Raw genomic sequence first — 12715 nt, 5'->3', positions numbered from 1 at the left:
ACTGTTTTCCTCAGCCACCTCTGTGGTGAGAACATAAAATTTGTATGACATGTTTTGTGAAGATCCTCACAGTAGAATACTCAGGGGAAGGACCCTTGACCTTGTCCTCCATGGCCTGTCCAGGGAATGATATTGCTCACTGGAAAAATGTTTCCTTGGGGGAGACCAGAATGTCTACTTCCTTTGGCTTTGTCCACCATGGGGGATTCCAAAATGCTCTGACCTCAGGTTCCTTGTGGTGGCTGTTTTCCACAGCAGGGAGTGTAGGAAACAGAAACCAGAAGAGAAGATGATGGGTAGGGTCAGGGGGAGGAAGGACAGGCCTGTGTCCATCCAGACAGACTCCACAGTCATAACTCAGTTCAGCCCACATAGACCAAGAGGCTGCCCGTGTGCCGGGCACTGAGATCTGGAATGCCAAGGACTCTGGCCCAACCCATAAGGAGCTCAATTCGAGGAGAGTTCTCAGGACCGTGCTAGAATCAACATTCACATCCTTGAGTTTGCTTTTCAGCCTCCCAACCAGAGTGGGTGCTTTAGACAAATAGACCCCTAAAAGCCCCACCTGGAAGGGTCTTCACAGCTGCCCAGACCCCTCAATTTACGGTTGAGGGAAACAAGGGCCCACAGAGGAAACGTGACCTGCCCAAGATCACACAGCGAGTCTATAGCAGAACATAGGCTTGGATTCCAGGTTCCCGTTCCTGGTTTTCACCACAGAGAGCCGTTCAGTGCTCGGTGAGTAATGGAAGGACGGTGGCTTGCTAGCAATGTGTCCTTGAACTTACTACTTATTTGACGCTGAGGTTCCTCATCATTATGATGAAGATGGTAATAGCACCTGCCTCCAAGAGCTGTTCTGAGATTTGTACGAGATCATCCACACCCAGTGCTTGGAACAGTGCCTGGCACATAATAAGTGCTTAATAACACAGCACACACTGGTATCCTTATCATTATGAGCAGGACTTATTGCAAGGACCTTTCATTTCTCCATCGTAGGAGTTACTGAGGGCATATCTGTCGATCAGGACTCCAGGCCCATCCCTGACCTCAGGGACTCACGGTCTGGTTGGAGAGACACAGGTAAACAGGAGATGTCAGCACTGTGGGTAAGCTCTCTGATGGGACAACCAATGTGAGGACAGCAGGGGTGTAGATGAGCAGCTGGTTAGAAGTTGCTCGGTCAGAGAAGAAGGGCTTAGCTTCGTGTTCCAGGAAGGATGAGAAGGAATTAAGTGAAGAGTGAGCGGAGGGAATGGGCATAGATAAGGACCCGGTCGGAAGAGAGAACCTGGTGAGTCCAGAGCTTGGGAAAAGGGGAAACAAGGCTGTGCATTTGACGGCCGTCGGGTGGATGAACAGGCCCGGACTCCCACAGTGGAGGAGGGGAGAGAGTGCCTCCCTAGGCCTCACTCCCCTTCCAGTCCTTCCACGGCTGCCCATGCCTGGGGAGATCACCTGCATGGTTGGCCCGCGCGACTTTGGCCAAGTCCCTTCCCATCTTTAGGCCTCAGTTTCCCCATCTGCAAAAAGAGCGGGATGAGCAAATGTGATCTCGCAGGACCCCTCCCAATATAAGCACTTTGCCTCCTTCAGAAGCACGCCATTCCCTGTGGAATATGTTTCTCTCCAGGCACATGTTCTGCCAGAGCCCCTGAGAACAGGCCTTTCCTCATCCCTCTTCTCTCCGAACCCGGGGTCAACTCCAGCCCATGTCATTTTTTGGTCATAATTGAGCCCCCACCTTCACTGCTTCCGGCATTGTGGAAAGCCTTGACCTTGGGCCAAAGTTCAGGAGGTGGGCCCCATGCCTGGGCAGGAGCCAAGGTGGGAAAGGAGGGGGCGGAGACTGGCTCCCCAAAGAGAAGAGCAGAAAAGGTCAGCAAAGGCTCCCTGGCTATTGGTCACATTTCTGTAGCCCAACAAACGTAGGCTGAATTGAACTAAATCCAGAGAGTTGATTAAACTGAACTGCGGGGATCTGGGTGTCTCGGCGGGAGTCATTCCCAGCGAGAGGCTCTGGGCTGGGTGTTTGCTGGGAGAACATCACCATCTAGTGGTCACTTCTGTCCTGAGCCCTGAGCCAGCCCTCCCAGGACGTGTTGCCTGGCTGCCTGGCTACCGGGCAAGGGGTTCCCTCAGGCCTCCTTTCTCTCCCACAGGTGATGGACAGCTCAATGCCCTTGATCGGAGAGCACGTGGAAGAGGACAGACAGCTGATGGCCGACCTCGTTGTCTCCAAAATGAGCCAACTCCTGATACCAGGGGGCACAGTGCCCTCGCCCCTGAGGCCTTGGGTAAGGTTCTCGGGAGCACAGGAGACTTTGTACCCGTGAGAAATGCTGGGCTGTCTGGGACTGGGGAGCCTCTGGATCCAAAGGAGATAGTCCTAGAATGGAACCAGCCTGGGGAGAAGGGAATGGGGTGTCGCTGGAGGCTGGGCATGCGAGCTTGCACCCCTGCTCCGGACAGGGGAGTTTGGGAGGCTCTGAGACCTTCCTCCTTCCATCATAGATAGAAAAACCTTGTCTCGACTGCACTTGCAGGCAGAGATTATTAATGTAAGAAGTCAGCTGTCCCTTCTGTGCCCTCCGTCCTAGGCCCGAGCAGGGCGCAGCGGGTGCGTGTGGGTGTGTGTGTATGGCCGTGTGCATGCACGCGTGCCCTTTGCATGTTCCCAGGGCACCAGTCAATAGGGACTATCGTGTCTTCTGTCTCTCCATCCCCCAACCCCGACAAGCTCCCACATAGCTCCTCCCTTCCACGGCGCTCACCACAGATTACCAGATCGTTCTCCAAAGAATTCGCTAGCACTCAGCTTTCTGGAAAAGCAAGTCTCAAAACCTGCTCCCCCCGCCCCCCACAAGAACAAATCTATGATGACAGCTGTCGGAATGATGGTTATACTTGAGGGGGTTGCTGGCTGGGAAGGGCGTGGGGCAGCCTTCTCGCCTGGAATGCTCTGGCCTGATCCGGGTGGTGGCTACACGGATGTATACGCATGTAAAAACTCATGACGGTGTACTCCCACTAACTGTGCGCCTTAGGTAATACGTCTTACCTCCGTGATAACAAGATCTAAGTCCTGCCTTCCCACGCAGGAAGCGGAGGGCTGTGGCAATCACGACAGGCTTCTTTCCTCTCCTGCTCTAGGCTGCACACACTAAACCAGCGAAATCCCCGGGGCCGGCCCAGCTGGGGCCTCTGCTTGGACAGCCACAGTCACGGCCGCCCACACAAGGTAAGAGCCACAGGTCACCAAGGGAAATCAGACAGGGAGGATGCTGAAATGCCCTGAGGGGTCCATGGGTGCTCTCCAGAAGGCACTCTGGGAAAATCCGCCGCAGTGCTGTGTCCACAGAATACGTGCATTCGCTCTGTGGGCCGGATGGATGAGACTGTGATGTCTGTCACCCCCTTCAACTCAGGCAGGAAGGACGGGGAGACAGGTGACTGCTGAGCACCTCCGCCGTGCCAGGCACCGGGCAAGGGACTTTCTCATCTACCCCCCCGCCTTTATTTTTCTTCTTTGTCTCCCAAGCACTCCCCAGTGAAAGCATCAGTATGTCCTTTTTCCAGAGGTGGCCATGGCACAAGTAGAAAATGCAGGTTTATACGTGTGGCTTTTCAGATCTTTGAGAAAGTGTCTTGTTTCTTAGCCACTAGTGGTGCCTAATTATGGATTTATGAGCCAAGCAGCCAGACAGAGAGAGAAAGAAACACGGAACATTGATAAGACTTCATCGATGGAAATTCTCCCTCAAAAAATATTCCAGCATTGCTGTGTAAATGCTGGCACTTAGGGGAGAACGGATAAACTCGTGATGACAGGAGGGAGCCATGGCAATAACTAACTTTCTCACGGAATGTCGCCGCCTCTGTGTTGTCCCGCACAGGCCTGGCGGGGGACACCGCATGCCGCCGCCTCGCTCAGCTCGCTCGCAGCCAGAACCTTCCAGATGCGCCCCCTGCTCTAGCACCAGCTTGGAGCTTCCGAGCAGCTCTGCATCAAGAGGCCCCACCGGCTGGTTTCATGACAATCTTCTTAAGAATCTCCTTAGAACCTGTCAGAAAGGAAAAGCTTGACTCACGTTGTGGCCTTTCCAGTTGCTTTGATTGAAGTGACATATTCATGGTTTCTTGGGACAATCCGGCCTTGGGCATTAAATGGCATCGTCTTCCACGGGTCTCGGATAAAGGGCCCAGTCCATCTTTCTTGTGTCTGCGTCTCTTCTCAGAAAAGCAGAAAGTATTCAAGAAAAGGGAGATTGCATAACTTCCATAACTGTGTGCCTGGACGTCGGGATTCTTCGTGAGGCAGTTAGACGTGTTTTTGAATCCTCCTCCTCATCTCAGTACTCTTAAGTCTCAGGCAGGTCTCGTCGTTTCTCCGAGGCTTGGTCTCCCCAGGGATATAACCGCTGCCCTGGGTAGTTATGGGGAGCTGTCCTTGGGCAGCAAGGTGCCTGGCGCGGGGGTATCGCCCAGGAGGTGCTAGCTCAGTTTACTAGGAATAACTATCTATATAACTTCCACTGTTAAAAACTTACACACAATAACATGTGTCTTATTAACAATTAAAATATCCATGTTGTTCTTTATGATCATTACCGTTAACCGTCCTTAGAAATAAAGCAGCCCCACTACCCTCCTGCCTAGAGGTAGTTCTATCATTATAAATGTTCAAAAATGATTTATTCATCCCCCTGCCGGGCTCCTGGCTGTGCCTCTGCCCTGCCCTGCCCTCTCCTTTCCCGCTCTGCCCCAGGACTTACTTTTTTAAAACACATTTGAACCGAGCACTTTTTAAAACAGAGAGCTACTGTATTCTGGTTTCCTCTCCGGCCCAGAGTACAGACATGCTTGATAAAGAGATATTATTTTAAGGGACACGGGGCTAAACACACTTTTTAGTGAGTTGAAAAACAATTAATTTAAAACCAATTAAGATAATTAAAGCAAATGCTCATCGAATTAACATTCAGATTAAAAATAACAAGGCTAATTAAAAAACAATGCTTTCATTGAGTTCCCAAAATAACAGGATCACATTACTAACTTGTTTGTTTGAACTCACCATAAAAAGTGAAGTTTTCTTTTAACGAACCTCATAATTTTTTAGCACCAATCCTGGTGCTTAGGCAAATACTTTCTATATATAAGTTAATGGGTTTTTGTATGTGCTGAAATTAAAAATACTAAATTGCTTTGCCAAGACACTGAAAGAAATGAGTGTCTCTTGAGGAAGCCCAGGTGTCTAAGGGATTCGACAAATTGTTAATAAATAAATGAATGAATGAGGATCCAGATTTTTCCAAGATATTATTGGCCCCGGGGTAGGGGAGGAGACGGGAAGACTTGAGATAAAAGTAGAGAACAGAGGTTTTCTTTGACCGGAAGTGGGTTTAAGACACACAAGAGGAAGCCAGCATTTAGAAATCAGGAGCTTTGGCACAAATACCTCGATTTCAAGTTCTCTGGATAGAGCAGAAGCTCTGGAAGCCAGGGGCTCGGGTTCCTCCTCAGCAAGTGTCCTCTGACAGTCCCAGCGGCTCCCTAGGACAGCAGGACTCCGCCATTTGCCTCAGGCCCTGCCCTTCCCTATTGTCACCTTCACAGCAATGTAGTGTCCATCCTTACTTCCTTTAGCTTGCACCTCTTCAGAGAAAGAGTTCTCCGAACTATGTTTTTATCTCAAGGGAAAAATTTTTTTTTAATTTAAAGTAGCAGTCTGCTTGGGCTGCCATGATTTTTTGGACACTTGCCTGCTTCATTTATTTCGGCGTTTGGGTTGGAGATCACTGGGCCCTCTGAACCACCAGGACAGACAGCGACGAGGGCGGTGCACAGCAAATCAAGGCCATGTGCAATCACTTGCTAAATCTTGGCTGCTATTCAGTCCAGTGTCGGAAGTGCTGCCCGGGCTCCCAAGAACGTCCACACTGGGAGGGATGTGGAGGGTCTGCTCCGAGGGCCTCATTTTACAGACAAGAGTCCAGAAACCCCGAGAAAAGTGACTTACTCACTTGTGGCCGCAGAGCAAGTTAACGCGAGACTGGAGTTAAGACCTGGGGCTCCTGGTGCCGCCAGACATGCAGGTCGTGCCCTCTGCAAAGGTCCCGGCTGGGATGACGTCGGAGGGCAAAGGTCAGCTGAAGCCTCGGCCCAGCTCCTCTTGCACCTGGCTCAGGGCGGCCACCCCGGGAGGAGAGCACCTTTTCTTCATTTGCACAAAGATGTGAGGACTCAGGGCAGCCCTGCATGGCATAGTTTCGGGGGTTTGTTTTTTGTTTGTTTGTTTTTTAAGGAAAAAAGAGAAAACGAAACAGAGCTTTTGAGTCAAAGAGATGTAGGTTTGAATGTTGGCTCTCCCCCTTATTAAAAGTGACAGCTCGAGCAAGTCGCAGTATATCTGGGACTCAGCTTCTTTGGAAAAATGGGGACATTTGTGGGGATCATGCCTAACCCGCAGCGCGATGCCAGGCTGCCCAGCCCTAGGCTGGGGGTGTAGTGGGCTCAGTAAGACCTGGGGAGGGCAGATGAGCGGAAGCCGCGTTAGGAAAGGGCCCCAGAGACGGGCCCCAGCCCCTTTGAACTCCCAGTCTCCTCACCTGTCTGAAGTGATCTCAACAAAGCCAGGCGAGGACAACTGTGCTGCAGGCCCCCATCTGTTTGGGCAAAATGCAATTCAGTCAGCAGCCCCGACACTCGGGCTTCGAGGATGAGGAGAGAGCACCTTGCTTGCCTGGGGCCTTGGAGTTCCACTCAGTCATTTCTGGGCGGCTAAAATGTCCCCAAGTTTATGATGCCCCTTTGCTTGTTGGTGAAGGCCCACATGCTCTGTGCAGTGAGAGGGAGAAGCTAAGACCCCGTGAGCTTCCTGCGGCTACGCCTTCTAGTTGGGAGAACTTGGGGAGGCTCAGTGTGCACCTCTCCGTGATGAGAAGGATGGCATCTTCCCTACCAGCCCCTCTCTAGATCAAATGACATATATGCCTTTGAAAGTTCTTAGAAAAGTGTAAAAAGCTATTGAAAAGTAAGGGATAATCCATTGTTTCGAAAGGAATACATCTTCGGTGTGGAAAACATCAGTGAGCCAAAGGAAGAGAATTAACCCCACCACTTTAGTAATCATGAGCCATGGCTCGTTACTCAAAGCGCGGAGAGCAGAAGGATCACCTGGGAGCTTGTTAGAGATGCAGAACCCCAGATCCCCCCGGTAGGAGTCTGTGTGGGCCGCCATAACAAAATACCAGAGATGGAGTAGCTTCGACAAAAGACATTTATCCTCTCTCTGTCCTGGAGGCTGGAAGTCCAAGGTCAAGGTGCCAACAGGACTGAAATTTCTCCCCATGGCTTGTGGACATCACCTTCTCACTGTGTCTTCATGTGGCCTTTCCCCTGTGTGGCCCCTGGGGTCTCTCTCTCTCTCTCTCCTAAGGACTCCAGTCCTATTGGATTAGGGCCTCACCCTCATGACATCATTTAACAATAATGAGTTCCTTTAGGGCCCTATCTCCAAATGCAGTCACCTTGAGGGTGAGGACTTCTAAATATGAATGGGGGGGGTGGGACACAGTTCGGTTCACCACACTCTCCCTCCCGTACCTCCTGTATCAGAATCTTTATTTTGACAAGATCCCCCAGTGATTCGTGTGCACATTAAAATTAGAGACACGCTGGTTTGAGGGGACAACTTTCCAGTCTTTATGTTTTACATAGCTACATACGTATGTGCTAAAATGGAATAAACCTGTACGTGCTATTTTGTAAGCTGCCTTTTTGTTCAGCAGTATATATTTAGCACATATTGTCAACAATATTCTGTCATTTACTGTGATTCTGCCCATATCATATATGATGGCCACAGCATATTCCATTATATGGATGTATCTTAATGTTCCTGATCAGTTCCGCAATTGGGCATTTATACTGTTTTCAGCTTTTCACTGTTAAAAAAAACACTGTAATGAACATCCTTGAAGCAATATTTGTGCACAGCCATGTTTATCTTAAGAAAAACTTGAACGTCATCACTTTTCCCCCTCTAGGGGGCCCTCGCCAAACTCCGACCCAGCAGCCGGCGCGATCTGGAAGCCCGTCCCAGCAGAGGCTCTCCCCCCAGGGCCAGCAGCCCCTGAGCCCCCCATCTGGATCTCCGCAGAGATCACCAGGCTCTCCGCAGCTGTCCCGGGCATCCAGTGGCAGTTCTCCAAACCAGGCCTCCAAGCCAGGCGGCCCCCTCACCTCCCAGCCCCGGCCCCCCGTTCAAGGCCGGAGCGCCTCCCAACAGGGGGAAGAGTCCAAGAAGCCAGCACCGCCCCACCCTCATCTCAAGTAAGTGCTCTGGGGTTGGGCAGGGTCAAGGGTGGAGTTGGGCTGGGGCAGAGCTGGGCTGACTCGGGACAGGGACTCGGAGACAAAGGGCCTCACCCAGATTTTAAATGGGTAGGAGGCCTAGAGGATGGAACTTGGATGACTGGCAGGGCTCAGGAGGTCAAGAGTATAGGGTAGATCCCACCACCATCCTCCAGATACACACACACCAGTTATCTCTTGCTGCATAAGAAACCTCCCCGAAACAGTAGCTTAAGAAAACAGCCATTTTTTTTGTTCAAAATTTTTTGATTCAGCAATTTATGCTGAGTTTGACTCACCTGGGAGATTCTTCGGCTGGTCTCTCCTGTAGAGTTGCCAGATAAGATACAGGATGGCCGGTTGGATTTGCATTTCAGACATGTGATGAATAATTTTGAGTATAAGTATATCCTCAAATATTGCATGGGCTATACTTACACTAAAAAAGTATTTATTTTTCATCTGAAATTCAGATTTAACTGGGTAGCCTGTATTTTTATTACTAAATCTAACAGCCCTACTCTTCTGGGATCGTGATATGGCTGCAGTCATCTGGCATCTTCACTGGGGCTGGATGGTCCAAGAGAGCCTTACACACACATCTGCTGTCAGCTAGGCCTCTCTCTCTCATGGGCCACAACCTCCTTCAGGCTGGGCCCCGCCTCCTCACATGGTAGAATTCTATCCCCAAAGAGCACAGGTAGAAGCTTCAAGGCCTCTTGAGGCCCAGCTTTGAAGGCACACAAGGTCATTTCATCCCACCACATGCTTTTGGTCAAAGCAACTCACATGGCCAAAGAGACCCTTGGTAGGAGGACCTGCAAAGCCACATTGCGAAAGGCTAGACCCCAGGCACGGGAGGAACTGTGGCCGTCATGCCATGTTTGTAAACGACCCATCACGATACACACACTCGTCCCCTTTCCTCTCAAGCCCATCTCTCGGTTTGAGGTCAGAGAGGTCCCAGATGTGTTTTCTTGGGAAAGCCCCTCCCTTCCTGCAATGCCAAGCACTAATATCGATAAGCATAGTCTCACTCCCAGCATCCTGTGTCCACTTACCATGTGCCAAGCACTTCACCTAGTTGGGGGTTTTCTTCAATTCTCACAAGCTTAGGAGTTAGTAACTATTATTATCTGCATTTTACAAATGAGGAGGAGATGAATAACTTGCCAGAGTTCCCACTGTTGGTGAGCGGAAGAGCTAGGATTGAGCACAAGGCATCCAGTCCCTGGATCGGGCTAACCATAATGTGTTTGAATGGTGATCCATTCACATGGCTCCTCTGATATCTCCTCCTCTAATATCTAAAAGATATTAACAATACCAAAGATACACAGTAAAAAACCTTCCTCCTGCCTCATTCCTATCCAGTGCCTTCCTTCCCCCCTGCTCCCCAGAGGTGACCACTCTTGTTAGTTCCTTGTGCGGTCCTCCAGTGTTTCCTTGCACAAATACAAAAATATATGTTGGTTCCCTCCCCCCACTTTTTACAAATGGTAGTACTTACTATCCACCCCATTCTCCTTGCTTTTTACATTTAACGATAAATCCTGAAGTTCCTCCATCAGTTCACTGAAATTTTCTCCTTTTCACAGCTGTATTATATTCCTTTTTAAAATTTTATTATGTTAGTCATCATACATTACATCATTAGTTTTTGATGTGGTGTTCCATGATTCATTGTTTGCGTATAACACCCAGTGCTCCATGCAGAACGTGCCCTCTTTAATACCCATCACCGGGCTAACCCATCCGCCCACCCCCCTCCCCTCTAACACCCTCAGTTTGTTTCTCAGTGTCCATAGTCTCTCATGGTTCGTCTCCCCCTCCGATCTCCCCCCTTCATTTTCCCCTTCCTTCTCCTAGTGTCCTCCATGCTCTTCCTTAGGTTCCACAAATAAGCGAAACCATGTGATGATTGTCTTTCTCTGACTTATTTCACTTATTCAGCTGTATTGTATTCCACTGTATAGCTGTACTATAATCTAACTCATCTGCCACAAACAGAAATGTGGTTTGCTCATGCAGAGAAGGCGGCCGTGAATAACCTTGCACACACACTCTTTCTCACGTGTGCAGGATCAGCTGTAGAGAAGATGCCAGCAAGGGTGTTGTTGGATCCAAGGGGAAAGGCACTGTGAATTTGACAGGTATTAGCAAGAGGTCCTCCGGGCAATATGGTGCCGTGGGTGAGAGCCCAGACTCCAGAGTCAGACCACCTGGTTTCAAATCCCAGCTCTCCCACTTAAAAGCTGGATGACCTCAGAAACATGACTCAACCTCTCTGTGCTTCTACTTCCTCACATGCGAAGTGGGGACAGGAGGACTTACCCCACAGGCTTCTTATGAGGATTAAAATGAGTTTATGCACAGTTAGCGCTTAGAATGCTACTGGCAATTTATAGGTGTCTCAGAGACAACCTCTCCCATGTGAAGAGGTGCAGCCCAGCTCATCCCAGGTCAGGAGAGGGCTTTGGAATTTTGGATAGTAAGTACTGACCCTATAGTAATCCAGCTAGAAACACTTAAATCTCCTGATTTACTGCTTTGAAGTATTATGTGGTTCAGTTCAAGTCAGCAGGTGTTTATCAGATCCCCAATCTGCACCTAGTCCTGGATAAGGCCCGTGCGGAATAAGCAAGGGGTACAAGATGGTCCCCGTTTGGGAGAGGATTTGGGTTTTATGGTGATGACAAGACTGTGTGGGGCTTTCTTACACTTGTGGCCTTTTGACAGCATCTCTTCCTGTGTCTGTCACCTCCACCAGAGTGTGAGCCCCCTGAGAGCAAGGGGATTCATCTCCACGGCCCCGTCACCTAGCGCTAGGCCGGCTCAAACAGTGGGCGCCCTGAGGATCCCAAGGCGGGTCGGAATCGGTAGTAAAGGCTTCAGGGAAAAGGTGGGGATTGAAGCCCCAAGTGGGAGAGAAGAGGCCCAGGGGTGAGCTGGACCGGCCCGCCCTTTTACCGGTGAGGTGAAGGAGGCCCTAAGCCGTGATGCACTTGCTGAGGCCAGAGGGGGCGACAGCAGAGCGGGGTCCGGAACGCGGGCCTCCTGACTCCCAGACTAGTGCCAGGAAGGGCAGGAGGAGGTGCCACAGCCCGAGGCTGATACAGACTTCACAGGTGACCTGGAGGCGGGAGACTGGGCCAGTTGCCGGCCGGTAACGCCTGCCCTCTGAGCAGCCCGGCCTGGTGGGCACTCCCCTGTTACTTGGTGTGAGCCCCAATTTCTGCACCTAAAAATGGAGGACACCGATAACCACCGTGCAGGTGAAAGACTGTGTGTGATGCATTTCGCATCACGTAAGCATTGGGATGCCTGGTTTCCGGTCATCACATCCTCGTGATGACTGGGTTCGCCCTGCCGGCTTCCAGGCAAGCCCTCTCGACTGTGTCTCGGGCCCTGTCGCCCCCAACCCCCCTTGCCTTTCTGTTTCAGCAAATCCCAGTCCCTGACGAACAGCCTCAGCACCTCCGACACCTCCCAGCGCGGGACCCCAAGTGAAGATGAGGCCAAGGCCGAAACCATCCGCAACCTGAGGAAGTCCTTTGCCAGCCTGTTTTCCGACTAACCTGGCCCGGGCTGGAGCAGGGGGTGCTCCATTCCACTCTCCCTTCTCCTGCCTCATCTTCCTTCTCAGCCTTGGTTCCCGATGGGAACAGAATGGAGGGCCTGAGAATATACTCTCTAAATGCCTTTGACCCAGGAACTGAGTATCTATCTATACGTGCTCCCCCTCCCTTCACCATGACATTCCAGCTCATCCAACTCAGTGGTGGGCCTTTGACAGCCTCCGGGTTCCTCAGTTCAGGCCCTAAAGGCATCACATCTCCCTGCCCACCCAGATGCTTGCTCCCCTGCCTCAGATAACCAAGTGAAATGTCTGTGTGTGGCTAGTTTTCACATTTCTTGTTAGTGTTTTGCTTGCCTTCGGGTGAAGGCCCCGAGCCTCCCCTCCATCAGGTGCGGGCACTGGGACCTCAACAACATTGGAGGCAATAATCTTTCGACAGTGTTTTGCAAACAGAAGGAGAAAAGCCCAGCCAGGGGCACCTACTACCTACCCATGCTAGCTCCAACCAGGCTCGAGATCACCCCCCAGGCCAGACAGGCTAAGCCCCATCCCATGTGGCCACCGGTGGGATCCTAAGAACCGTGGAAAGAAATTAGATCCTGTGTGAAAAGTGGGGCCTTCCAGAACACAACAGAAACGGAGGGGACGTCCTGAAGTGCTGCTCACGCCCGGATTGGACAGCCACGGGCAGACCACGGATTCTTTGACGAATCATCACTAGCTCCCAGAGGAGGAGGATGCCCTCAACTTCCCAAAGAGGGAGTCAGGTTAGGG

At 51.0% G+C, this 12715-nt stretch overlaps 1 protein-coding gene across 2 annotated transcripts in view; it reads left to right on the top strand.

The window, feature by feature from the left end:
- The window catches only part of SYN3 (synapsin III), a 445565-nt gene extending 433119 nt beyond the window's left edge, over nucleotides 1-12446 (top strand). For both annotated transcript variants that reach the window (XM_081822362.1, XM_081822363.1), the window contains exons 11-14: nucleotides 2166-2300; nucleotides 3157-3244; nucleotides 8055-8340; nucleotides 11806-12446. In XM_081822362.1, the coding sequence (XP_081678488.1) occupies nucleotides 2166-2300; nucleotides 3157-3244; nucleotides 8055-8340; nucleotides 11806-11938 (642 nt within the window). In that variant the 3' untranslated portion in view covers nucleotides 11939-12446. The remainder of the gene's footprint in view (nucleotides 1-2165; nucleotides 2301-3156; nucleotides 3245-8054; nucleotides 8341-11805) is intronic.
- Nucleotides 12447-12715: the final 269 nt, after the last annotated feature.

Source organism: Leptonychotes weddellii, chromosome 5, assembly GCF_054177405.1.
Source record: "Leptonychotes weddellii isolate Sample4059 chromosome 5, ASM5417740v2, whole genome shotgun sequence".
NCBI classification, from domain to species: Eukaryota; Metazoa; Chordata; class Mammalia; order Carnivora; family Phocidae; genus Leptonychotes; species Leptonychotes weddellii.
This window is presented reverse-complemented; position numbering and strand designations above follow the sequence as displayed.